Source organism: Cherax quadricarinatus, chromosome 10 (assembly GCF_038502225.1).
Source record: "Cherax quadricarinatus isolate ZL_2023a chromosome 10, ASM3850222v1, whole genome shotgun sequence".
NCBI classification, from domain to species: domain Eukaryota; kingdom Metazoa; phylum Arthropoda; class Malacostraca; order Decapoda; family Parastacidae; genus Cherax; species Cherax quadricarinatus.
In genome coordinates, this window is record NC_091301.1 from 31054489 (window position 1) to 31082298 (window position 27810).

General features: G+C 43.0%; 1 protein-coding gene across 2 annotated transcripts in view; it reads left to right on the forward strand.

Moving 5' to 3' along the window:
* Window positions 1-27810, forward strand: part of LOC128705682 (prolyl endopeptidase FAP) — a 593907-nt gene that overhangs the window by 461035 nt on the left and 105062 nt on the right. For both annotated transcript variants that reach the window (XM_070083750.1, XM_070083751.1), the window contains exon 6: window positions 24756-24830. In XM_070083750.1, coding sequence (XP_069939851.1) covers window positions 24756-24830 — 75 coding nt within the window. The remainder of the gene's footprint in view (window positions 1-24755; window positions 24831-27810) is intronic.

Genomic DNA, 27810 nt, shown 5'->3' on the forward strand with positions numbered 1-27810 from the left:
GTATGTTTCCTAGTATACCGAGAGGTATGTTTCCTAGTATACCGAGAGGTATCTTTCCTAGTATACCGAGAGGTATGTTTCCTAGTATACCGAGAGGTATGTTTCCTAGTATACCGAGAGGTATGTCTCCTAGTATACCGAGAGGTATGTTTCCTAGTATACCGAGAGGTATGTTTCCTAGTATACCGAGAGGTATGTTTCCTAGTATACCGAGAGGCATGTTTCCTAGTATACCGAGAGGTATGTCTCCTAGTATACCGAGAGGTATGTTTCCTAGTATACCGAGAGGTATGTCTCCTAGTATACCGAGAGGCATGTTTCCTAGTATACCGAGAGGTATGTTTCCTAGTATACCGAGAGGTATGTTTCCTAGTATACCGAGAGGTATGTTTCCTAGTATACCGAGAGGTATGTCTCCTAGTATACCGAGAGGTATGTTTCCTAGTATACCGAGAGGTATGTTTCCTAGTATACCGAGAGGTATGTTTCCTAGTATACCGAGAGGCATGTTTCCTAGTATACCGAGAGGTATGTCTCCTAGTATACCGAGAGGTATGTTTCCTAGTATACCGAGAGGTATGTCTCCTAGTATACCGAGAGGTATGTTTCCTAGTATACCGAGAGGTATGTTTCCTAGTATACCGAGAGGTATGTTTCCTAGTATACCGAGAGGTATGTCTCCTAGGATACAGAGAGGTATGTTTCCTAGTATACCGAGAGGTTTGTTTCCTAGTATACCGAGAGGTATGTCTCCTAGTATACAGAGAGGTATGTTTCCTAGTATACCGAGAGGTATGTTTCCTAGTATACCGAGAGGTATGTCTCCTAGTATACCGAGAGGTATGTTTCCTAGTATACCGAGAGGTATGTTTCCTAGTATACCGAGAAGTATGTTTCCTAGTATACCGAGAGGTATGTTTCCTAGTATACCGAGAGGTATGTCTCCTAGTATACCGAGAGGTATGTTTCCTAGTATACCGAGAGGTATGTCTCCTAGTATACCGAGAGGTATGTTTCCTAGTATACCGAGAGGTATGTTTCCTAGTATACCGAGAGGTATGTTTCCTAGTATACCGAGAGGTATGTCTCCTAGTATACAGAGAGGTATGTTTCCTAGTATACCGAGAGGTATGTTTCCTAGTATACCGAGAGGTATGTCTCCTAGTATACAGAGAGGTATGTTTCCTAGTATACCGAGAGGTATGTTTCCTAGTATACCGAGGGGTATGTTTCCTAGTATACCGAGAGGTATGTCTCCTAGTATACCGAGAGGTATGTTTCCTAGTATACAGAGAGGTATGTTTCCTAGTATACCGAGAGGTATGTTTCCTAGTATACCGAGAGGTATGTTTCCTAGTATACCGAGAGGTATGTTTCCTAGTATACCGAGAGGTATGTCTCCTAGTATACAGAGAGGTATGTTTCCTAGTATATCGAGAGGTATGTTTCCTAGTATACCGAGAGGTATGTTTCCTAGTATACCGAGAGGTATGTCTCCTAGTATACTGAGAGGTATGTTTCCTAGTATACAGAGAGGTATGTTTCCTAGTATACCGAGAGGTATGTTTCCTAGTATACCGAGAGGTATGTTTCCTAGTATACCGAGAGGTATGTTTCCCAGTATACCGAGAGGTATGTCTCCTAGTATACAGAGAGGTATGTTTCCTAGTATACAGAGAGGTATGTTTCCTAGTATACCGAGAGGTATATTTCCTAGTATACCGAGAGGTATGTTTCCTAGTATACCGAGAGGTATGTCTCCTAGTATACCGAGAGGTATGTTTCCTAGTATACAGAGAGGTATGTTTCCTAGTATACCGAGAGGTATATTTCCTAGTATACCGAGAGGTATGTCCCCTAGTATACCGAGAGGTATGTCTCCTAGTATACAGAGAGGTATGTTTCCTAGTATACCGAGAGGTATGTTTCCTAGTATACCGAGAGGTATGTTTCCTAGTATACCGAGAGATATGTTTCCTAGTATACCGAGAGGTATGTCTTCTAGTATACCGAGAGGTATGTTTCCTAGTATACAGAGAGGTATGTTTCCTAGTATACCGAGAGGTATGTTTCCTAGTATACCGAGAGGTATGTTTCCTAGTATACCGAGAGGTATGTTTCCTAGTATACCGAGAGGTATGTCTCCTAGTATACAGAGAGGTATGTTTCCTAGTATACAGAGAGGTATGTTTCCTAGTATACCGAGAGGTATGTTTCCTAGTATACCGAGAGGTATGTTTCCTAGTATACCGAGAGGTATGTCTCCTAGTATACCGAGAGATATGTTTCCTAGTATACCGAGAGGTATGTCTTCTAGTATACCGAGAGGTATGTTTCCTAGTATACCGAGAGGTATGTTTCCTAGTATACCGAGAGGTATGTTTCCTAGTATACCGAGAGGTATGTCTCCTAGTATACAGAGAGGTATGTTTCCTAGTATACAGAGAGGTATGTTTCCTAGTATACCGAGAGGTATGTTTCCTAGTATACCGAGAGGTATGTTTCCTAGTATACCGAGAGGTATGTCTCCTAGTATACCGAGAGGTATGTTTCCTAGTATACAGAGAGGTATGTTTCCTAGTATACCGAGAGGTATGTTTCCTAGTATACCGAGAGGTATGTCTCCTAGTATACCGAGAGGTATGTCTCCTAGTATACCGAGAGGTATGTCTCCTAGTATACAGAGAGGTATGTTTCCTAGTATACCGAGAGGTATGTTTCCTAGTATACCGAGAGGTATGTTTCCTAGTATACCGAGAGGTATGTTTCCTAGTATACCGAGAGGTATGTCTCCTAGTATACCGAGAGGTATGTCTCCTAATATACAGAGAGGTATGTTTCCTAGTATACCGAGAGGTATGTCTCCTAGTATACCGAGAGGTATGTCTCCTATTATACAGAGAGGTATGTTTCCTAGTATACCGAGAGGTATGTCTCCTAGTATACCGAGAGGTATGTTTCCTAGTATACTGAGAGGTATGTTTCCTAGTATACCGAGAGGTATGTTTCCTAGTATACCGAGAGGTATGTTTCCTAGTATACCGAGAGGTATGTTTCCTAGTATACCGAGAGGTATGTCTCCTAGTATACAGAGAGGTATGTTTCCTAGTATAACGAGAGGTATGTTTCCTAGTATACGGAGAGGTATGTCTCCTAGTATACAGAGAGGTATGTTTCCTAGTATACCGAGAGGTATGTTTCCTAGTATACCGAGGGGTATGTTTCCTAGTATACCGAGAGGTATGTCTCCTAGTATACCGAGAGGTATGTTTCCTAGTATACAGAGAGGTATGTCTGCTAGTATACCGAGAGGTATGTCTCCTAGTATACAGAGAGGTATGTTTCCTAGTATACCGAGAGGTATGTTTCCTAGTATACCGAGAGGTATGTTTCCTAGTATACCGAGAGGTATGTTTCCTAGTATACCGAGAGGTATGTCTCCTAGTATACCGAGAGGTATGTTTCCTAGTATACAGAGAGGTATGTTTCCTAGTATACCGAGAGGTATGTTTCCTAGTATACCGAGAGGTATGTTTCCTAGTATACCGAGAGGTATGTTTGCTAGTATACCGAGATGTATGTCTCCTAGTATACAGAGAGGTATGTTTCCTAGTATACAGAGAGGTATGTTTCCTAGTACACCAAGAGGTATGTTTCCTAGTATACCGAGAGGTATGTCTCCTAGTATACCGAGAGGTATGTTTCCTAGTATACAGAGAGGTATGTTTCCTAGTATACCGAGAGGTATGTTTCCTAGTATACCGAGAGGTATGTCTCCTAGTATACCGAGAGGTATGTCTCCTAGTATACAGAGAGGTATGTTTCCTAGTATACCGAGAGGTATGTTTCCTAGTATACCGAGAGGTATGTTTCCTAGTATACCGAGAGGTATGTTTCCTAGTATACCGAGAGGTATGTCTCCTAGTATACCGAGAGGTATGTCTCCTAGTATACAGAGAGGTATGTTTCCTAGTATACCGAGAGGTATGTCTCCTAGTATACCGAGAGGTATGTCTCCTAGTATACAGAGAGGCATGTTTCCTAGTATACCGAGAGGTATGTCTCCTAGTATACCGAGAAGTATGTTTCCTAGTATACCGAGAGGTATGTCTCCTAGTATACCGAGAGGTATGTCTCCTAGTATACAGAGAGGTATGTTTCCTAGTATACCGAGAGGTATGTCTCCTAGAATACAGAGAGGTATGTCTCCTAGTATACAGAGAGGTATGTCTCCTAGTATACAGAGAGGTATGTCTCCTAGTATACCGAGAGGTATGTCTCCTAGTATACAGAGAGGTATGTCTCCTAGTATACAGAGAGGTATGTCTCCTAGTATACAGGGAGGTATGTCTCCTAGTATACAGAGAGGTATGTCTCCTAGTATACAGAGAGGTATGTCTCCTAGTATACAGAGAGGTATGTGTCCTAGTATACAGAGAGGTATGTTTCCTAGTATACCGAGAGGTATGTCTCCTAGTATACAGAGAGGTATGTCTCCTAGTATACAGAGAGGTATGTCTCCTAGTATACAGAGAGGTATGTCTCCTAGTATACAGAGAGGTATGTTTCCTAGTATACCGAGAGGTATGTCTCCTAGTATACAGAGAGGTATGTCTCCTAGTATACAGAGAGGTATGTCTCCTAGTATACCGAGAGGTATGTCTCCTAGTATACAGAGAGGTATGTCTCCTAGTATACAGAGAGGTATGTCTCCTAGTATACAGAAAGGTATGTCTCCTAGTATACAGAGAGGTATGTCTCCTAGTATACAGAGAGGTATGTCTCCTAGTATACAGAGAGGTATGTTTCCTAGAATACCGAGAGGTATGTCTCCTAGTATACAGATAGGTATGTCTCCTAGTATACAGAGAGGTATGTCTCCTAGTATACAGAGAGGTATGTCTCCTAGTATATAGAGAGGTATGTTTCCTAGTATACCGAGAGGTATGTCTCCTATTATACAGAGAGGTATGTCTCCTAGTATACAGAGAGGTATGTCTCCTAGTATAGAGAGAGGTATGTCTCCTAGTATACAGAGAGGTATGTCTCCTAGTATACAGAGAGGTATGTCTCCTAGTATACAGAGAGGTATGTTTCCTAGTATACAGAGAGGTATGTCTCCTAGTATACAGAGAGGTATGTCTCCTAGTATACAGAGAGGTATGTTTCCTAGTATACAGAGAGGTATGTCTCCTAGTATACAGAGAGGTATGTCTTCTAGTATACAGAGAGGTATGTCTCCTAGTATACAGAGAGGTATGTTTCCTAGTATACAGAGAGGCATGTCTCCTAGTATACAGAGAGGTATGTCTCCTAGTATACAGAGAGGTATGTCTCCTAGTATACAGAGAGGTATGTCTCCTAGTATACAGAGAGGTATGTATCCTAGTATACCGAGAGGTATGTCTCCTAGTATACCGAGAGGTATGTCTCCTAGTATACAGAGAGGTATGTCTCCTAGTATACAGAGAGGTATGTCTCCTAGTATACAGAGAGGTATGTCTCCTAGTATACAGAGAGGTATGTTTCCTAGTATACAGAGAGGTATGTCTCCTAGTATACAGAGAGGTATGTCTTCTAGTATACAGAGAGGTATGTCTCCTAGTATACAGAGAGGTATGTTTCCTAGTATACCGAGAGGTATGTTTCCTAGTATACCGAGAGGTATGTTTCCTAGTATACCGAGAGGTATGTCTCCTAGTATACCGAGAGGTATGTCTCCTAGTATACAGAGAGGTATGTTTCCTAGTATACCGAGAGGTATGTCTCCTAGTATACCGAGAGGTATGTCTCCTAGTATACAGAGAGGTATGTTTCCTAGTATACCGAGAGGTATGTCTCCTAGTATAACGAGAAGTATGTTTCCTAGTATACCGAGAGGTATGTCTCCTAGTATACCGAGAGGTATGTCTCCTAGTATACAGAGAGGTATGTTTCCTAGTATACCAAGAGGTATGTCTCCTAGTATACAGAGAGGTATGTCTCCTAGTATACAGAGAGGTATGTCTCCTAGTATACAGAGAGGTATGTCTCCTAGTATACCGAGAGGTATGTCTCCTAGTATACAGAGAGGTATGTCTCCTAGTATACAGAGAGGTATGTCTCCTAGTATACAGGGAGGTATGTCTCCTAGTATACAGAGAGGTATGTCTCCTAGTATACAGAGAGGTATGTCTCCTAGTATACAGAGAGGTATGTGTCCTAGTATACAGAGAGGTATGTTTCCTAGTATACCGAGAGGTATGTCTCCTAGCATACAGATAGGTATGTCTCCTAGTATACAGAGAGGTATGTCTCCTAGTATACAGAGAGGTATGTCTCCTAGTATACAGAGAGGTATGTTTCCTAGTATACCGAGAGGTATGTCTCCTAGTATACAGAGAGGTATGTCTCCTAGTATACCGAGAGGTATGTCTCCTAGTATACCGAGAGGTATGTCTCCTAGTATACAGAGAGGTATGTCTCCTAGTATACAGAGAGGTATGTCTCCTAGTATACAGAAAGGTATGTCTCCTAGTATACAGAGAGGTATGTCTCCTAGTATACAGAGAGGTATGTCTCCTAGTATACAAAGAGGTATGTCTCCTAGTATACAGAGAGGTATGTTTCCTAGTATACCGAGAGGTATGTCTCCTAGTATACAGATAGGTATGTCTCTTAGTATACAGAGAGGTATGTCTCCTAGTATACAGAGAGGTATGTTTCCTAGTATACAGACAGGTATGTTTCCTAGTATACCGAGATGTATGTCTCCTATTATACAGAGAGGTATGTCTCCTAGTATACAGAGAGGTATGTCTCCTAGTATACAGAGAGGTATGTCTCCTAGTATACAGAGAGGTATGTCTCCTAGTATACAGAGAGGTATGTCTCCTAGTATACAGAGAGGTATGTTTCCTAGTATACAGAGAGGTATGTCTCCTAGTATACAGAGAGGTATGTCTCCTAGTATACAGAGAGGTATGTTTCCTAGTATACAGAGAGGTATGTCTCCTAGTATACAGAGAGGTATGTCTCCTAGTATACAGAGAGGTATGTCTCCTAGTATACAGAGAGGTATGTTTCCTAGTATACAGAGAGGTATGTCTCCTAGTATACAGAGAGGTATGTCTCCTAGTATACAGAGAGGTATGTCTCCTAGTATACAGAGAGGTATGTCTCCTAGTATACAGAGAGGTATGTCTCCTAGTATACCGAGAGGTATGTCTCCTAGTATACCGAGAGGTATGTCTCCTAGTATACAGAGAGGTATGTCTCCTAGTATACAGAGAGGTATGTCTCCTAGTATACAGAGAGGTATGTCTCCTAGTATACAGAGAGGTATGTTTCCTAGTATACAGAGAGGTATGTCTCCTAGTATACAGAGAGGTATGTCTTCTAGTATACAGAGAGGTATGTCTCCTAGTATACAGAGAGGTATGTTTCCTAGTATACAGCGAGGTATGTTTCCTAGTATACAGAGAGGTATGTTTCCTAGTATACAGAGAGGTATGTCTCCTAGTATACAGAGAGTTATGTCTCCTAGTATACAGAGAGGTATGTCTCCTAGTATACAGAGAGGTATGTTTCCTAGTATACAGAGAGGTATGTTTCCTAGTATACAGAGAGGTATGTCTCCTAGTATACAGAGAGGTATGTCTCCTAGTATACAGAGAGGTATGTCTCCTAGTATACAGAGAGGTATGTCTCCTAGTATACAGAGAGGTATGTCTCCTAGTATACAGAGAGGTATGTTTCCTAGTATACAGAGAGGTATGTTTCCTAGTATACAGAGAGGTATGTCTCCTAGTATACAGAGAGGTATGTCTCCTAGTATACAGAGAGGTATGTCTCCTAGTATACAGAGAGGTATGTTTCCTAGTATACAGAGAGGTATGTCTCCTAGTATACAGAGAATTATGTCTCCTAGTATACAGAGAGGTATGTTTCCTAGTATACAGAGAGGTATGTCTCCTAGTATACAGAGAGGTATGTCTCCTAGTATACAGAGAGGTATCTCTCCTAGTATACAGAGAGGTATGTTTCCTAGAATACAGAGAGGTATGTCTCCTATTATACAGAGAGGTATGTCTCCTAGTATACAGAGAGGTATGTCTCCTAGTATACAGAAAGGTATGTCTCCTAGTATACCGAGAGGTATGTCTCCTAGTATACAGAGAGGTATGTTTCCTAGTATACCGAGAGGTATGTCTCCTAGTATAACGAGAAGTATGTTTCCTAGTATACCGAGAGGTATGTCTCCTAGTATACCGAGAGGTATGTCTCCTAGTATACAGAGAGGTATGTTTCCTAGTATACCAAGAGGTATGTCTCCTAGTATACAGAGAGGTATGTCTCCTAGTATACAGAGAGGTATGTCTCCTAGTATACAGAGAGGTATGTCTCCTAGTATACCGAGAGGTATGTCTCCTAGTATACAGAGAGGTATGTCTCCTAGTATACAGAGAGGTATGTCTCCTAGTATACAGGGAGGTATGTCTCCTAGTATACAGAGAGGTATGTCTCCTAGTATACAGAGAGGTATGTCTCCTAGTATACAGAGAGGTATGTGTCCTAGTATACAGAGAGGTATGTTTCCTAGTATACCGAGAGGTATGTCTCCTAGCATACAGATAGGTATGTCTCCTAGTATACAGAGAGGTATGTCTCCTAGTATACAGAGAGGTATGTCTCCTAGTATACAGAGAGGTATGTTTCCTAGTATACCGAGAGGTATGTCTCCTAGTATACAGAGAGGTATGTCTCCTAGTATACCGAGAGGTATGTCTCCTAGTATACCGAGAGGTATGTCTCCTAGTATACAGAGAGGTATGTCTCCTAGTATACAGAGAGGTATGTCTCCTAGTATACAGAAAGGTATGTCTCCTAGTATACAGAGATTTATGTCTCCTAGTATACAGAGAGGTATGTCTCCTAGTATACAAAGAGGTATGTCTCCTAGTATACAGAGAGGTATGTTTCCTAGTATACCGAGAGGTATGTCTCCTAGTATACAGATAGGTATGTCTCTTAGTATACAGAGAGGTATGTCTCCTAGTATACAGAGAGGTATGTTTCCTAGTATACAGACAGGTATGTTTCCTAGTATACCGAGATGTATGTCTCCTATTATACAGAGAGGTATGTCTCCTAGTATACAGAGAGGTATGTCTCCTAGTATACAGAGAGGTATGTCTCCTAGTATACAGAGAGGTATGTCTCCTAGTATACAGAGAGGTATGTCTCCTAGTATACAGAGAGGTATGTTTCCTAGTATACAGAGAGGTATGTCTCCTAGTATACAGAGAGGTATGTCTCCTAGTATACAGAGAGGTATGTTTCCTAGTATACAGAGAGGTATGTCTCCTAGTATACAGAGAGGTATGTCTCCTAGTATACAGAGAGGTATGTCTCCTAGTATACAGAGAGGTATGTTTCCTAGTATACAGAGAGGTATGTCTCCTAGTATACAGAGAGGTATGTCTCCTAGTATACAGAGAGGTATGTCTCCTAGTATACAGAGAGGTATGTCTCCTAGTATACAGAGAGGTATGTCTCCTAGTATACCGAGAGGTATGTCTCCTAGTATACCGAGAGGTATGTCTCCTAGTATACAGAGAGGTATGTCTCCTAGTATACAGAGAGGTATGTCTCCTAGTATACAGAGAGGTATGTCTCCTAGTATACAGAGAGGTATGTTTCCTAGTATACAGAGAGGTATGTCTCCTAGTATACAGAGAGGTATGTCTTCTAGTATACAGAGAGGTATGTCTCCTAGTATACAGAGAGGTATGTTTCCTAGTATACAGCGAGGTATGTTTCCTAGTATACAGAGAGGTATGTTTCCTAGTATACAGAGAGGTATGTCTCCTAGTATACAGAGAGGTATGTCTCCTAGTATACAGAGAGGTATGTCTCCTAGTATACAGAGAGGTATGTTTCCTAGTATACAGAGAGGTATGTTTCCTAGTATACAGAGAGGTATGTCTCCTAGTATACAGAGAGGTATGTCTCCTAGTATACAGAGAGGTATGTCTCCTAGTATACAGAGAGGTATGTCTCCTAGTATACAGAGAGGTATGTCTCCTAGTATACAGAGAGGTATGTTTCCTAGTATACAGAGAGGTATGTTTCCTAGTATACAGAGAGGTATGTCTCCTAGTATACAGAGAGGTATGTCTCCTAGTATACAGAGAGGTATGTCTCCTAGTATACAGAGAGGTATGTTTCCTAGTATACAGAGAGGTATGTCTCCTAGTATACAGAGAATTATGTCTCCTAGTATACAGAGAGGTATGTTTCCTAGTATACAGAGAGGTATGTCTCCTAGTATACAGAGAGGTATGTCTCCTAGTATACAGAGAGGTATCTCTCCTAGTATACAGAGAGGTATGTTTCCTAGAATACAGAGAGGTATGTCTCCTATTATACAGAGAGGTATGTCTCCTAGTATACAGAGAGGTATGTCTCCTAGTATACAGAAAGGTATGTCTCCTAGTATACAGAGAGGTATGTCTCCTAGTATACAGAGAGGTATGTCTCCTAGTATACAGAGAGGTATGTTTCCTAGTATACCGAGAGGTATGTCTCCTAGTATACAAATAGGTATGTCTCCTAGTATACAGAGAGGTATGTCTCCTAGTATACAGAGAGGTATGTCTCCTAGTATATAGAGAGGTATGTTTCCTAGTATACCGAGAGGTATGTCTCCTATTATACAGAGAGGTATGTCTCCTAGTATACAGAGAGGTATGTCTTCTAGTATACAGAGAGGTATGTCTCCTAGTATACAGAGAGGTATGTTTCCTAGTATACAGAGAGGCATGTCTCCTAGTATACAGAGAGGTATGTCTCCTAGTATACAGAGAGGTATGTCTCCTAGTATACAGAGAGGTATGTCTCCTAGTATACAGAGAGGTATGTATCCTAGTATACCGAGAGGTATGTCTCCTAGTATACCGAGAGGTATGTCTCCTAGTATACAGAGAGGTATGTCTCCTAGTATACAGAGAGGTATGTCTCCTAGTATACAGAGAGGTATGTCTCCTAGTATACAGAGAGGTATGTTTCCTAGTATACAGAGAGGTATGTCTCCTAGTATACAGAGAGGTATGTCTTCTAGTATACAGAGAGGTATGTCTCCTAGTATACAGAGAGGTATGTTTCCTAGTATACCGAGAGGTATGTTTCCTAGTATACCGAGAGGTATGTTTCCTAGTATACCGAGAGGTATGTCTCCTAGTATACCGAGAGGTATGTCTCCTAGTATACAGAGAGGTATGTTTCCTAGTATACCGAGAGGTATGTCTCCTAGTATACCGAGAGGTATGTCTCCTAGTATACAGAGAGGTATGTTTCCTAGTATACCGAGAGGTATGTCTCCTAGTATAACGAGAAGTATGTTTCCTAGTATACCGAGAGGTATGTCTCCTAGTATACCGAGAGGTATGTCTCCTAGTATACAGAGAGGTATGTATCCTAGTATACCCAGAGGTATGTCTCCTAGTATACAGAGAGGTATGTCTCCTAGTATACAGAGAGGTATGTCTCCTAGTATACAGAGAGGTATGTCTCCTAGTATACCGAGAGGTATGTCTCCTAGTATACAGAGAGGTATGTCTCCTAGTATACAGAGAGGTATGTCTCCTAGTATACAGGGAGGTATGTCTCCTAGTATACAGAGAGGTATGTCTCCTAGTATACAGAGAGGTATGTCTCCTAGTATACAGAGAGGTATGTGTCCTAGTATACAGAGAGGTATGTTTCCTAGTATACCGAGAGGTATGTCTCCTAGCATACAGATAGGTATGTCTCCTAGTATACAGAGAGGTATGTCTCCTAGTATACAGAGAGGTATGTCTCCTAGTATACAGAGAGGTATGTTTCCTAGTATACCGAGAGGTATGTCTCCTAGTATACAGAGAGGTATGTCTCCTAGTATACCGAGAGGTATGTCTCCTAGTATACCGAGAGGTATGTCTCCTAGTATACAGAGAGGTATGTCTCCTAGTATACAGAGAGGTATGTCTCCTAGTATACAGAAAGGTATGTCTCCTAGTATACAGAGAGGTATGTCTCCTAGTATACAGAGAGGTATGTCTCCTAGTATACAAAGAGGTATGTCTCCTAGTATACAGAGAGGTATGTTTCCTAGTATACCGAGAGGTATGTCTCCTAGTATACAGATAGGTATGTCTCCTAGTATACAGAGAGGTATGTCTCCTAGTATACAGAGAGGTATGTTTCCTAGTATACAGACAGGTATGTTTCCTAGTATACCGAGATGTATGTCTCCTATTATACAGAGAGGTATGTCTCCTAGTATACAGAGAGGTATGTCTCCTAGTATACAGAGAGGTATGTCTCCTAGTATACAGAGAGGTATGTCTCCTGGTATACAGAGAGGTATGTCTCCTAGTATACAGAGAGGTATGTTTCCTAGTATACAGAGAGGTATGTCTCCTAGTATACAGAGAGGTATGTCTCCTAGTATACAGAGAGGTATGTTTCCTAGTATACAGAGAGGTATGTCTCCTAGTATACAGAGAGGTATGTCTCCTAGTATACAGAGAGGTATGTCTCCTAGTATACAGAGAGGTATGTTTCCTAGTATACAGAGAGGTATGTCTCCTAGTATACAGAGAGGTATGTCTCCTAGTATACAGAGAGGTATGTCTCCTAGTATACAGAGAGGTATGTCTCCTAGTATACAGAGAGGTATGTCTCCTAGTATACCGAGAGGTATGTCTCCTAGTATACCGAGAGGTATGTCTCCTAGTATACAGAGAGGTATGTCTCCTAGTATACAGAGAGGTATGTCTCCTAGTATACAGAGAGGTATGTCTCCTAGTATACAGAGAGGTATGTTTCCTAGTATACAGAGAGGTATGTCTCCTAGTATACAGAGAGGTATGTCTTCTAGTATACAGAGAGGTATGTCTGCTAGTATACAGAGAGGTATGTTTCCTAGTATACAGCGAGGTATGTTTCCTAGTATACAGAGAGGTATGTTTCCTAGTATACAGAGAGGTATGTCTCCTAGTATACAGAGAGGTATGTCTCCTAGTATACAGAGAGGTATGTCTCCTAGTATACAGAGAGGTATGTTTCCTAGTATACAGAGAGGTATGTTTCCTAGTATACAGAGAGGTATGTCTCCTAGTATACAGAGAGGTATGTCTCCTAGTATACAGAGAGGTATGTCTCCTAGTATACAGAGAGGTATGTCTCCTAGTATACAGAGAGGTATGTCTCCTAGTATACAGAGAGGTATGTTTCCTAGTATACAGAGAGGTATGTTTCCTAGTATACAGAGAGGTATGTCTCCTAGTATACAGAGAGGTATGTCTCCTAGTATACAGAGAGGTATGTCTCCTAGTATACAGAGAGGTATGTTTCCTAGTATACAGAGAGGTATGTCTCCTAGTATACAGAGAATTATGTCTCCTAGTATACAGAGAGGTATGTTTCCTAGTATACAGAGAGGTATGTCTCCTAGTATACAGAGAGGTATGTCTCCTAGTATACAGAGAGGTATCTCTCCTAGTATACAGAGAGGTATGTTTCCTAGAATACAGAGAGGTATGTCTCCTATTATACAGAGAGGTATGTCTCCTAGTATACAGAGAGGTATGTTTCCTAGTATACAGAGAGGTATGTCTCCTAGTATACAGAGAGGTATGTCTCCTAGTATACCGAGAGGTATGTCTCCTAGTATACCGAGAGGTATGTCTCCTAGTATACAGAGAGGTATGTCTCCTAGTATACAGAGAGGTATGTCTCCTAGTATACAGAGAGGTATGTCTCCTAGTATACAGAGAGGTATGTTTCCTAGTATACAGAGAGGTATGTTTCCTAGTATACCGAGAGGTATGTTTCCTAGTATAACGAGAAGTATGTTTCCTAGTATACCGAGAGGTATGTCTCCTAGTATACCGAGAGGTATGTCTCCTAGTATACAGAGAGGTATGTTTCCTAGTATACCAAGAGGTATGTCTCCTAGTATACAGAGAGGTATGTCTCCTAGTATACAGAGAGGTATGTCTCCTAGTATACAGAGAGGTATGTCTCCTAGTATACCGAGAGGTATGTCTCCTAGTATACAGAGAGGTATGTCTCCTAGTATACAGAGAGGTATGTCTCCTAGTATACAGGGAGGTATGTCTCCTAGTATACAGAGAGGTATGTCTCCTAGTATACAGAGAGGTATGTCTCCTAGTATACAGAGAGGTATGTGTCCTAGTATACAGAGAGGTATGTTTCCTAGTATACCGAGAGGTATGTCTCCTAGCATACAGATAGGTATGTCTCCTAGTATACAGAGAGGTATGTCTCCTAGTATACAGAGAGGTATGTCTCCTAGTATACAGAGAGGTATGTTTCCTAGTATACCGAGAGGTATGTCTCCTAGTATACAGAGAGGTATGTCTCCTAGTATACCGAGAGGTATGTCTCCTAGTATACCGAGAGGTATGTCTCCTAGTATACAGAGAGGTATGTCTCCTAGTATACAGAGAGGTATGTCTCCTAGTATACAGAAAGGTATGTCTCCTAGTATACAGAGAGGTATGTCTCCTAGTATACAGAGAGGTATGTCTCCTAGTATACAAAGAGGTATGTCTCCTAGTATACAGAGAGGTATGTTTCCTAGTATACCGAGAGGTATCTCTCCTAGTATACAGATAGGTATGTCTCCTAGTATACAGAGAGGTATGTCTCCTAGTATACAGAGAGGTATGTCTCCTAGTATACAGACAGGTATGTTTCCTAGTATACCGAGATGTATGTCTCCTATTATACAGAGAGGTATGTCTCCTAGTATACAGAGAGGTATGTCTCCTAGTATACAGAGAGGTATGTCTCCTAGTATACAGAGAGGTATGTCTCCTAGTATACAGAGAGGTATGTCTCCTAGTATACAGAGAGGTATGTTTCCTAGTATACAGAGAGGTATGTCTCCTAGTATACAGAGAGGTATGTCTCCTAGTATACAGAGAGGTATGTTTCCTAGTATACAGAGAGGTATGTCTCCTAGTATACAGAGAGGTATGTCTCCTAGTATACAGAGAGGTATGTCTCCTAGTATACAGAGAGGTATGTTTCCTAGTATACAGAGAGGTATGTCTCCTAGTATACAGAGAGGTATGTCTCCTAGTATACAGAGAGGTATGTCTCCTAGTATACAGAGAGGTATGTCTCCTAGTATACAGAGAGGTATGTCTCCTAGTATACCGAGAGGTATGTCTCCTAGTATACCGAGAGGTATGTCTCCTAGTATACAGAGAGGTATGTCTCCTAGTATACAGAGAGGTATGTCTCCTAGTATACAGAGAGGTATGTCTCCTAGTATACAGAGAGGTATGTTTCCTAGTATACAGAGAGGTATGTCTCCTAGTATACAGAGAGGTATGTCTTCTAGTATACAGAGAGGTATGTCTCCTAGTATACAGAGAGGTATGTTTCCTAGTATACAGCGAGGTATGTTTCCTAGTATACAGAGAGGTATGTTTCCTAGTATACAGAGAGGTATGTCTCCTAGTATACAGAGAGGTATGTCTCCTAGTATACAGAGAGGTATGTCTCCTAGTATACAGAGAGGTATGTTTCCTAGTATACAGAGAGGTATGTTTCCTAGTATACAGAGAGGTATGTCTCCTAGTATACAGAGAGGTATGTCTCCTAGTATACAGAGAGGTATGTCTCCTAGTATACAGAGAGGTATGTCTCCTAGTATACAGAGAGGTATGTCTCCTAGTATACAGAGAGGTATGTTTCCTAGTATACAGAGAGGTATGTTTCCTAGTATACAGAGAGGTATGTCTCCTAGTATACAGAGAGGTATGTCTCCTAGTATACAGAGAGGTATGTCTCCTAGTATACAGAGAGGTATGTTTCCTAGTATACAGAGAGGTATGTCTCCTAGTATACAGAGAATTATGTCTCCTAGTATACAGAGAGGTATGTTTCCTAGTATACAGAGAGGTATGTCTCCTAGTATACAGAGAGGTATGTCTCCTAGTATACAGAGAGGTATCTCTCCTAGTATACAGAGAGGTATGTTTCCTAGAATACAGAGAGGTATGTCTCCTATTATACAGAGAGGTATGTCTCCTAGTATACAGAGAGGTATGTTTCCTAGTATACAGAGAGGTATGTCTCCTAGTATACAGAGAGGTATGTCTCCTAGTATACCGAGAGGTATGTCTCCTAGTATACCGAGAGGTATGTCTCCTAGTATACAGAGAGGTATGTCTCCTAGTATACAGAGAGGTATGTCTCCTAGTATACAGAGAGGTATGTCTCCTAGTATACAGAGAGGTATGTTTCCTAGTATACAGAGAGGTATGTTTCCTAGTATACAGAGAGGTATGTTTCCTAGTATACAGAGAGGTATGTCTCCTAGTATACAGAGAGGTATGTCTCGTAGTATACAGAGAGGTATGTCTCCTAGTATACAGAGAGGTATGTTTCCTAGTATACAGAGAGGTTTGTCTCCTAGTATACAGAGAGGTATGTCTCCTAGTATACAGAGAGGTATGTTTCCTAGTATACAGAGAGGTATGTCTCCTAGTATACAGAGAGGTATGTCTCCTAGTATACCGAGAGGTATGTCTCCTAGTATACCGAGAGGTATGTCTCCTAGTATACAGAGAGGTATGTCTCCTAGTATACAGAGAGGTATGTCTCCTAGTATACAGAGAGGTATGTCTCCTAGTATACAGAGAGGTATGTTTCCTAGTATACAGAGAGGTATGTCTCCTAGTATACAGAGAGGTATGTCTCCTAGTATACAGAGAGGTATGTCTCCTAGTATACAGAGAGGTATGTTTCCTAGTATACAGAGAGGTATGTTTCCTAGTATACAGAGAGGTATGTTTCCTAGTATACAGAGAGGTATGTCTCCTAGTATACAGAGAGGTATGTTTCCTAGTATACAGAGAGGTATGTTTCCTAGTATACAGAGAGGTATGTTTCCTAGTATACAGAGAGGTATGTTTCCTAGTATACAGAGAGCTATGTTTCCTAGTATACCGAGAGGTATGTCTCCTAGTATACCGAGAGGTATGTCTCCTAGTATACAGAGAGGTATGTTTCCTAGTATACAGAGAGGTATGTTTCCTAGTATACAGAGAGGTATGTTTCCTAGTATACAGAGAGGTATGTCTCCTAGTATACAGAGAGGTATGTTTCCTAGTATACCGAGAGGTATGTCTCCTAGTATACAGAGAGGTATGTTTCCTAGTATACAGAGAGGTATGTTTCCTAGTATACAGAGAGGTATGTTTCCTAGTATACCGAGAGGTATGTCTCCTAGTATACCGAGAGGTATGTCTCCTAGTATACAGAGAGGTATGTTTCCTAGTATACAGAGAGGTATGTTTCCTAGTATACCGAGAGGTATGTCTCCTAGTATACAGAGAGGTATGTTTCCTAGTATACAGAGAGGTATGTGTCCTAGTATACAGAGAGGTATGTCTCCTAGTATACCGAGAGGTATGTTTCCTAGTATACCGAGAGGTATGTCTCCTAGTATATAGAGAGGTATGTCTCCTAGTATACAGAGAGGTATGTCTCCTAGTATACAGAGAGGTATGTCTCCTAGTATACAGAGAGGTATGTCTCCTAGTATACAGAGAGGTATGTCTCCTAGTATATAGAGAGGTATGTCTCCTAGTATACAGAGAGGTATGTCTCCTAGTATACAGAGAGGTATGTCTCCTAGTATACAGAGAGGTATGTCTCCTAGTATACAGAGAGGTATGTCTCCTAGTATACCGAGAGGTATGTCTCCTAGTATACAGAGAGGTATGTCTCCTAGTATACAGAGAGGTATGTCTCCTAGTATACAGAGAGGTATGTCTCCTAGTATACCGAGAGGTATGTCTCCTAGTATACAGAGAGGTATGTCTCCTAGTATACAGAGAGGTATGTCTCCTAGTATACAGAGAGGTATGTCTCCTAGTATACAGAGAGGTATGTCTCCTAGTATAAAGAGAGGTATGTTTCCTAGTATACAGAGAGGTATGTTTCCTAGTATACAGAGAGGTATGTCTCCTAGTATACAGAGAGGTATGTCTCCTAGTATACAGAGAGGTATGTCTCCTAGTATACAGAGAGGTATGTCTCCTAGTATACAGAGAGGTATGTTTCCTAGTATACAGAGAGGTATGTCTCCTAGTATACAGAGAGGTATGTCTCCTAGTATACAGAGAGGTATGTCTCCTAATATACAGAGAGGTATGTCTCCTAGTATACAGAGAGGTATGTCTCCTAGTATACAGAGAGGTATGTCTCCTAGTATACAGAGAGGTATGTCTCCTAGTATACAGAGAGGTATGTCTCCTAGTATACAGAGAGGTATGTCTCCTAGTATACAGAGAGGTATGTCTCCTAGTATACAGAGAGGTATGTCTCCTAGTATACAGAGAGGTATGTCTCCTAGTATACAGAGAGGTATGTCTCCTAGTATACAGAGAGGTATGTCTCCTAGTATACAGAGAGGTATGTCTCCTTGTATACAGAGAGGTATGTTTCCTAGTATACAGAGAGGTATGTCTCCTAGTATACAGAGAGGTATGTCTCCTAGTATACAGAGAGGTATGTCTCCTAGTATACAGAGAGGTATGTCTCCTAGTATACAGAGAGGTATGTCTCCTAGTATACAGAGAGGTATGTCTCCTAGTATACAGAGAGGTATGTTTCCTAGTATACAGAGAGGTATGTCTCCTAGTATACAGAGAGGTATGTCTCCTAGTATACAGAGAGGTATGTCTCCTAGTATACAGAGAGGTATGTCTCCTAGTATACAGAGAGGTATGTCTCCTAGTATACAGAGAGGTATGTCTCCTAGTGTACAGAGAGGTATGTCTCCTAGTATACAGAGAGGTATGTCTCCTAGTATACAGAGAGGTATGTCTCCTAGTATACCGAGAGGTATGTCTCCTAGTATACAGAGAGGTATGTCTCCTAGTATACAGAGAGGTATGTCTCCTAGTATACAGAGAGGTATGTCTCCTAGTATACAGAGAGGTATGTCTCCTAGTATACAGAGAGGTATGTCTCCTAGTATACAGAGAGGTATGTCTCCTAGTATACAGAGAGGTATGTCTCCTAGTATACAGAGAGGTATGTCTCCTAGTATACCGAGAGGTATGTCTCCTAGTATACAGAGAGGTATGTCTCCTAGTATACAGAGAGGTATGTCTCCTAGTATACAGAGAGGTATGTCTCCTAGTATACAGAGAGGTATGTCTCCTAGTATACCGAGAGGTATGTCTCCTAGTATACAGAGAGGTATGTCTCCTAGTATACAGAGAGGTATGTCTCCTAGTATACAGAGAGGTATGTTTCCTAGTATACAGAGAGGTATGTCTCCTAGTATACAGAGAGGTATGTCTCCTAGTATACAGAGAGGTATGTCTCCTAGTATACAGAGAGGTATGTCTCCTAGTATACAGAGAGGTATGTCTCCTAGTATACCGAGAGGTATGTCTCCTAGTATACAGAGAGGTATGTCTCCTAGTATACAGAGAGGTATGTCTCCTAGTATACAGAGAGGTATGTTTCCTAGTATACAGAGAGGTATGTCTCCTAGTATACCGAGAGGTATGTTTCCTAGTATACAGAGAGGTATGTTTCCTAGTATACCGAGAGGTATGTCTCCTAGTATACAGAGAGGTATGTCTCCTAGTATACAGAGAGGTATGTCTCCTAGTATACAGAGAGGTATGTCTCCTAGTATACAGAGAGGTATGTCTCCTAGTATACCGAGAGGTATATCTCCTAGTATACAGAGAGGTATGTCTCCTAGTATACCGAGAGGTATATCTCCTAGTATACAGAGAGGTATATGTCTCACATAATATATTCTCTACATTTAATTTATATTACAGTTTACATTAAATATTCTTGATTTTAGTGAAGATGTGAATTTCGACCATAATATATCTGTTATATTTAATAAGTAACAAAACTACGTGCTTAATAACCCTCAGGTAGTCGACAGTTGTTCAACTTGAAAAACTACTTCCTTAATGACTCTCGTGTAGTCTATGGTTGTTAAACGTTACAAACTACAATCAAGACTTGAGTTTCAGATCAATATAATTCTTCTTAATAAAACAATTCACGTTTTATTACTTCTAAATCACCGTCTAATTCCCTTACTCTCGAAATTCTGAATTTCTTCGTTTTCTCTCTTTTTAGTTTCTTATAAATTTGGAGTTTTCCGGAAATGCTTTGCATATTAAGTGGGTTTGAGCCTGCGATTGTATCAACCATTTTGTGTGATGATTATATCAACGTTGTAACCACACGTTCAACAAGGACTTGTTAGATGTAACGAATTTTAACGTTTATATTATTGTAGGAGGTGTTGATGTGTATGTACTGACAGCAACAGTGACCGTACATCCAGTGCTTTATCACTGTATGTACTGACCGCAACAGTGACCGTACATCCAGTGCTTTATCACTGTATGTACTGACAGCAACAGTGACCGTACATCCAGTGCTTTATCACTGTATGTACTGACAGCAACAGTGACCGTACATCCAGTGCTTTATCACTGTATGTACTGACAGCAACAGTGACCGTACATCCAGTGCTTTATCACTGTATGTACTGACACCAACAGTGACCGTACATCCAGTGCTTTATCACTGTATGTACTGACACCAACAGTGACCGTACATCCAGTGCTTTACCACTGTATGTACTGACAGCAACAGTGAACGTACATCCAGTGCTTTATCACTGTATGTACTGACAGCAACAGTGACCGTACATCCAGTGCTTTATCACTGTATGTACTGACAGCAACAGTGAACGTACATCCAGTGCTTTATTTATCACTGTACATTTGTTTATAATTTTTTTAATGTCTTTGATAAGAAGAGTGTTGGTGTACAGGTGACAGCAGCCTCAATGACCTTCGTGTAGTCGATAGATTTTAAACTTAATACACTAATCTTTCATACAGGAGTAGAATGAATGACATACCAGGTGTAAACCATGTGAGGACACTGCTGGCCAGATGTAAACTATGTGAGGACACTGCTGGCCAGATGTAAACTATGTGAGGACACTGCTGGCCAGGTGTAAACTATGTGAGGACACTGCTGGCCAGGTGTAAACTATGTGAGGACACTGCTGGCCAGATGTAAACTATGTGAGGACACTGCTGGCCAGGTGTAAACTATGTGACGACACTGCTGGCCAGATGTAAACTATGTGAGGACACTGCTGGCCAGATGTAAACTATGTGAGGACACTGCTGGCCAGGTGTAAACTATGTGAGGACACTGCTGGCCAGGTGTAAACTATGTGAGGACACTGCTGGCCAGATGTAAACTATGTGAGGACACTGCTGGCCAGGTGTAAACTATGTGAGGACACTGCTGGCCAGATGTAAACTATGTGAGGACACTGCTGGCCAGGTGTAAACTATGTGAGGACACTGCTGGCCAGGTGTAAACTATGTGAGGACACTGCTGGCCAGATGTAAACTATGTGAGGACACTGCTGGCCAGGTGTAAACTATGTGAGGACACTGCTGGCCAGATGTAAACTATGTGAGGACACTGCTGGCCAGGTGTAAACTATGTGAGGACACTGCTGGCCAGATGTAAACTATGTGAGGACACTGCTGGCCAGGTGTAAACTATGTGAGGACACTGCTGGCCAGATGTAAACTATGTGAGGACACTGCTGGCCAGGTGTAAACTATGTGAGGACACTGCTGGCCAGATGTAAACTATGTGGGGACACTGCTGGCCAGGTGTAAACCATGTGAGGACACTGCTGGCCAGGTGTAAACTATGTGGGGACACTGCTGGCCAGGTGTAAACTATGTGAGGACACTGCTGGCCAGGTGTAAACTATGTGGGGACACTGCTGGCCAGGTGTAAACCATGTGAGGACACTGCTGGCCAGGTGTAAACTATGTGGGGACACTGCTGGCCAGGTGTAAACTATGTGGGGACACTGCTGGCCAGGTGTAAACTATGTGGGGACACTGCTGGCCAGGTGTAAACCATGTGAGGACACTGCTGGCCAGATGTAAACTATGTGGGGACACTGCTGGCCAGGTGTAAACTTTGTGAGGACACTGCTGGCCAGGTGTAAACTATGTGGGGACACTGCTGGCCAGGTGTAAACCATGTGAGGACACTGCTGGCCAGATGTAAACTATGTGGGGACACTGCTGGCCAGGTGTAAACTATGTGCGGACACTGCTGGCCAGATGTAAACTATGTGGGGACACTGCTGGCCAGGTGTAAACTATGTGAGGACACTGCTGTCCAGGTGTAAACTATGTGAGGACACTGCTGGCCAGGTGTAAACTATGTGGGGACACTGCTGGCCAGGTTTAAACTATGTGAGGACACTGCTGGCCAGGTGTAAACTATGTGGGGACACTGCTGGCCAGATGTAAACTATGTGGGGACACTGCTGGCCAGGTGTAAACTATGTGAGGACACTGCTGGCCAGGTGTAAACCATGTGAGGACACTGCTGGCCAGGTGTAAACCATGTGAGGACACTGCTGGCCAGGTGTAAACTATGTGAGGACACTGCTGGCCAGGTGTAAACCATGTGAGGACACTGCTGGCCAGGTGTAAACCATGTGAGGACACTGCTGGCCAGGTGTAAACCATGTGAGGACACTGCTGGCCAGGTGTAAACTATGTGGGGACACTGCTGGCCAGGTGTAAACTATGTGAGGACACTGCTGGCCAGGTGTAAACTATGTGAGGACACTGCTGGCCAGGTGTAAACTATGTGGGGACACTGCTGGCCAGGTGTAAACTATGTGAGGACACTGCTGGCCAGGTGTAAACTATGTGGGGACACTGCTGGCCAGGTGTAAACTATGTGAGGACACTGCTGGCCAGGTGTAAACTATGTGAGGACACTGCTGGCCAGGTGTAAACTATGTGAGGACACTGCTGGCCAGGTGTAAACTATGTGGGGACACTGCTGGCCAGGTGTAAACTATGTGGGGACACTGCTGGCCAGGTGTAAACTATGTGAGGACACTGCTGGCCAGGTGTAAACTATGTGGGGACACTGCTGGCCAGGTGTAAACTATGTGAGGACTCTGCTGGCCAGGTGTAAACTATGTGAGGACACTGCTGGCCAGGTGTAAACTATGTGAGGACACTGCTGGCCAGGTGTAAACTATGTGGGGACACTGCTGGCCAGGTGTAAACTATGTGGGGACACTGCTGGCCAGGTGTAAACTATGTGGGGACACTGCTGGCCAGGTGTAAACTATGTGGGGACACTGCTGGCCAGGTGTAAACTATGTGGGGACACTGCTGGCCAGGTGTAAACCATGTGAGGACACTGCTGGCCAGGTGTAAACTATGTGGGGACACTGCTGGCCAGGTGTAAACTATGTGAGGACACTGCTGGCCAGGTGTAAACTATGTGAGGACACTGCTGGCCAGGTGTAAACTATGTGAGGACACTGCTGGCCAGGTGTAAACTATGTGGGGACACTGCTGGCCAGGTGTAAACTATGTGAGGACACTGCTGGCCAGGTGTAAACTATGTGAGGACACTGCTGGCCAGGTGTAAACTATGTGGGGACACTGCTGGCCAGGTGTAAACTATGTGAGGACACTGCTGGCCAGGTGTAAACTATGTGGGGACACTGCTGGCCAGGTGTAAACTATGTGAGGACACTGCTGGCCAGGTGTAAACTATGTGAGGACACTGCTGGCCAGGTGTAAACTATGTGAGGACACTGCTGGCCAGGTGTAAACTATGTGGGGACACTGCTGGTCAGGTGTAAACTATGTGGGGACACTGCTGGCCAGGTGTAAACTATGTGAGGACACTGCTGGCCAGGTGTAAACTATGTGGGGACACTGCTGGCCAGGTGTAAACTATGTGAGGACTCTGCTGGCCAGGTGTAAACTATGTGAGGACACTGCTGGCCAGGTGTAAACTATGTGAGGACACTGCTGGCCAGATGTAAACTATGTGGGGACACTGCTGGCCAGGTGTAAACTATGTGGGGACACTGCTGGCCAGGTGTAAACTATGTGGGGACACTGCTGGCCAGGTGTAAACTATGTGGGGACACTGCTGGCCAGGTGTAAACTATGTGGGGACACTGCTGGCCAGGTGTAAACTATGTGGGGACACTGCTGGCCAGGTGTAAACTATGTGGGGACACTGCTCACCAGGTGTAAACTATGTGGGGACACTGCTGGCCAGGTGTAAACTATGTGGGGACACTGCTGGCCAGGTGTAAACTATGTGGGGACACTGCTGGCCAGGTGTAAATAATGTGGGGACACTGCTGGCCAGGTGTAAACTATGTGGGGACACTGCAGGCCAGGTGTAAACTATGTGGGGACACTGCTGGCCAGGTGTAAACTATGTGGGGACACTGCTGGCCAGGTGTAAACTATGCGGGGACACTGCTGGCCAGGTGTAAACTATGTGGGGACACTGCTGGCCAGGTGTAAACTATGTGGGGACACTGCTGGCCAGGTGTAAACTATGTGGGGACACTGCTGGCCAGGTGTAAACTATGTGGGGACACTGCTGGCCAGGTGTAAACTATGTGGGGACACTGCTGGCCAGGTGTAAACTATGTGGGGACACTGCTGGCCAGGTGTAAACTATGTGCGGACACTGCTGGCTGGGTTTTCTTGGATTTATATTCGTTGTGGTGAACAAAACACCTCCATCACTTGTTAATGTTTTTCATTGGTGATAATATGAGAGTGATTGATGTTCTTATGTTTGTCTGGTGGCAGCACCAGACCGGTGCCCGGGAGTTTGCTGTTTCACCGAACCTTCATTACGTCCTGCTGGTCCATGACGTCATCAAGGTAAGCCCAGGCTTCATGACGTCATCAAGGTAAGCCCAAGCTTACTAAAGTCATCAAGGTAAGCCCAAGCTTCATAAGGCATCAAGGTAAGCCCAGGCTTCATAAGTCATCAAGGTAAGCCCAGACTTCATGATGTCATCAAGGTAATCCCTGACTTCATGACGTCTTGAAGGTAAGCCCAGGATTCATGACGTCATCAAGGTAAGCCCAGGCTTCATGACATCATCAAGATAAGCCCAAGCTTCATGACGTCATGAAGGTAAGTCCAGGCTTCATGACGTCATCAAGATAAGCCCAAGCTGCATAACGTCATCAAAGTAAGCCCAAGCTTCATAACGTCATCAAGATAAGCCCAGACTTCATGACGTCATGAAGGTAAGTCCAGGCTTCATGACGTCATCAAGATACGCCCAGGCTTCATGACGTCATCAAAGAAAGCCCAGGCTTCATGACGTCATGAAGGTAAGTCCAGGCGTCATGACGTCATCAAGATAAGTCCAGGCTTCATGTCGTCATCAAGGTAAGCCCAGGCTTCATGACGTCACCAAGGTAAGCCTAGGCTTCATGATGTCATCAAGGTAAGTCCAGGCTTAATGACGTCATCAAGATAAGGCCAGGCTTCATGACGTCATGAAGGTAAGTCCAGGCTTCATGACGTCATGAAGGTAAGCCCAGGCTTCATGACGTCATAAAGGTAAGCCCAGGCTTCATGACGTCATCAAGGTAAGCCCAGAATTCATGACGTCATCAAGGTAAGTCCAGGCTTCATGACGTCATCAAGATAAGCCCAGGCTTCATGACGTCATCAAGGTAAGTCCAGGCTTCATGACGTCATCAAGATAAGCCCAGCCTTCATGACGTCATCAAGGTAAGCCCAGGCTTCATGACGTCATGAAGGTAAGTCCAGGCGCTTCATGACGTCATAAAGATAAGCCCAGGCTTCATGACGTTATCAAGATAAGCCCAGGCTTCATGACGTCATCAAGGTAAGCCCAGGCTTCATGACGTCACCAAGGTAAGCCCAGGCTTCATGACGTCATGAAGGTAAGTCCAGGCTTCATGACGTCATCAAGATAAGCCCAGGCTTCATGACGTCATGAAGGTAAGTCCAGGCTTCATGACGTTATCAAGATAAGCCCAAGCTTCATGACGTTATCAAGATAAGCCCAAGCTTCATAACGTCATCAAGGTAAGTCCAAGCTTCATGACGTTATCAAGATAAGCCCAAGCTTCATAACGTCATCAAGGTAAGTCCAAGCTTCATGACGTCATCAAGGTAAGCCCAAGCTTCATGACGTTATCAAGATAAGCCCAAGCTTCATGACGTTATCAAGATAAGCCCAAGCTTCATAACGTCATCAAGGTAAGCCCAGGCTTCATAACGTCATCAAGATAAGCCCAAGCTTCATAACGTCATCAATATAAGCCCAAGCTTCATAACGTCATCAAGGTAAGCCCAAGCGTCACAACGTCATCAAGGTAAGCCCAAGCTTCATAACGTCATCAAGGTAAGCCCAAGCGTCATAACGTCATCAATATAATCCCAAGCTTCATAAAGTCATCAAAGAAAGTCCAAGCTTCATGACGTCATCAAGGTAAGCCCAAGCTTCATAACGTCATCAATATAAGCCCAAGCTTCATAACGTCATCAAGGTAAGCCCAAGCTTCATAACGTCATCAAGGTAAGCCCAAGCTTCATAACGTCATCAAGGTAAGCCCAAGCTTCATAACGTCATCAAGGTAAGCCCAAGCTTCATAACGTCATCAAGGTAAGCCCAAGCTTCATAACGTCATCAAGGTAAGCCAAAGCTTCATAACGTCATCAAGGTAAGCCCAGGCTTCATAACGTCATCAATATAAGCCCAGGCTTCATAACGTCATCAATATAAGCCCAAGCTTCATAACGTCATCAATATAAGCCCAAGCTTCATAACGTCATCAAGGTAAGCCCAAGCTTCATAACGTCATCAAGGTAAGCCCAAGCTTCATAACGTCATCAAGGTAAGCCCAAGCTTCATAACGTCATCAAGGTAAGCCCAAGCTTCATAACGTCATCAAGGTAAGCCCAAGCTTCATAACGTCATCAAGGTAAGCCCAAGCTTCATAACGTCATCAAGGTAAGCCCAAGCTTCATAACGTCATCAAGGTAAGCCCAAGCTTCATAACGTCATCAAAGTAAGCCCAAGCTTCATAACGTCATCAAGGTAAGCCCAAGCTTCATAACGTCATCAAGGTAAGCCCAAGCTTCATAACGTCATCAAGGTAAGCCCAAGCTTCATAACGTCATCAAGGTAAGCCCAAGCTTCATAACGTCATCAAGGTAAGCCCAAGCTTCATAACGTCATCAATGTAAGCCCAAGCTTCATAAAGTCATCAAGGTAAGCCCAAGCTTCATAACGTCATCAAGGTAAGCCCAAGCTTCATTACGTCATCAAGGTAAGCCCAAGCTTCATAACGTCATCAAGGTAAGCTTCATAACGTCATCAAGGTAAGCCCAAGCTTCATAACGTCATCAAGGTAAGCCCAAGCTTCATAACGTCATCAAGGTAAGCCCAAGCTTCATAACGTCATCAAGGTAAGCCCAAGCTTCATAACGTCATCAAGGTAAGCCCAAGCTTCATAACGTCATCAAGGTAAGCCCAAGCTTCATAACGTCATCAAGGTAAGCCCAAGCTTCATAACGTCATCAAGGTAAGCCCAAGCTTCATAACGTCATCAAGGTAAGCCCAAGCTTCATAACGTCATCAAGGTAAGCCCAAGCTTCATAACGTCATCAAGGTAAGCCCAAGCTTCATAACGTCATCAAGGTAAGCCCAAGCTTCATAACGTCATCAAGGTAAGCCCAAGCTTCATAACGTCATCAAGGTAAGCCCAAGCTTCATAACGTCATCAAGGTAAGCCCAAGCTTCATAACGTCATCAAGGTAAGCCCAAGCTTCATAACGTCATCAAGGTAAGCCCAAGCTTCATAACGTCATCAA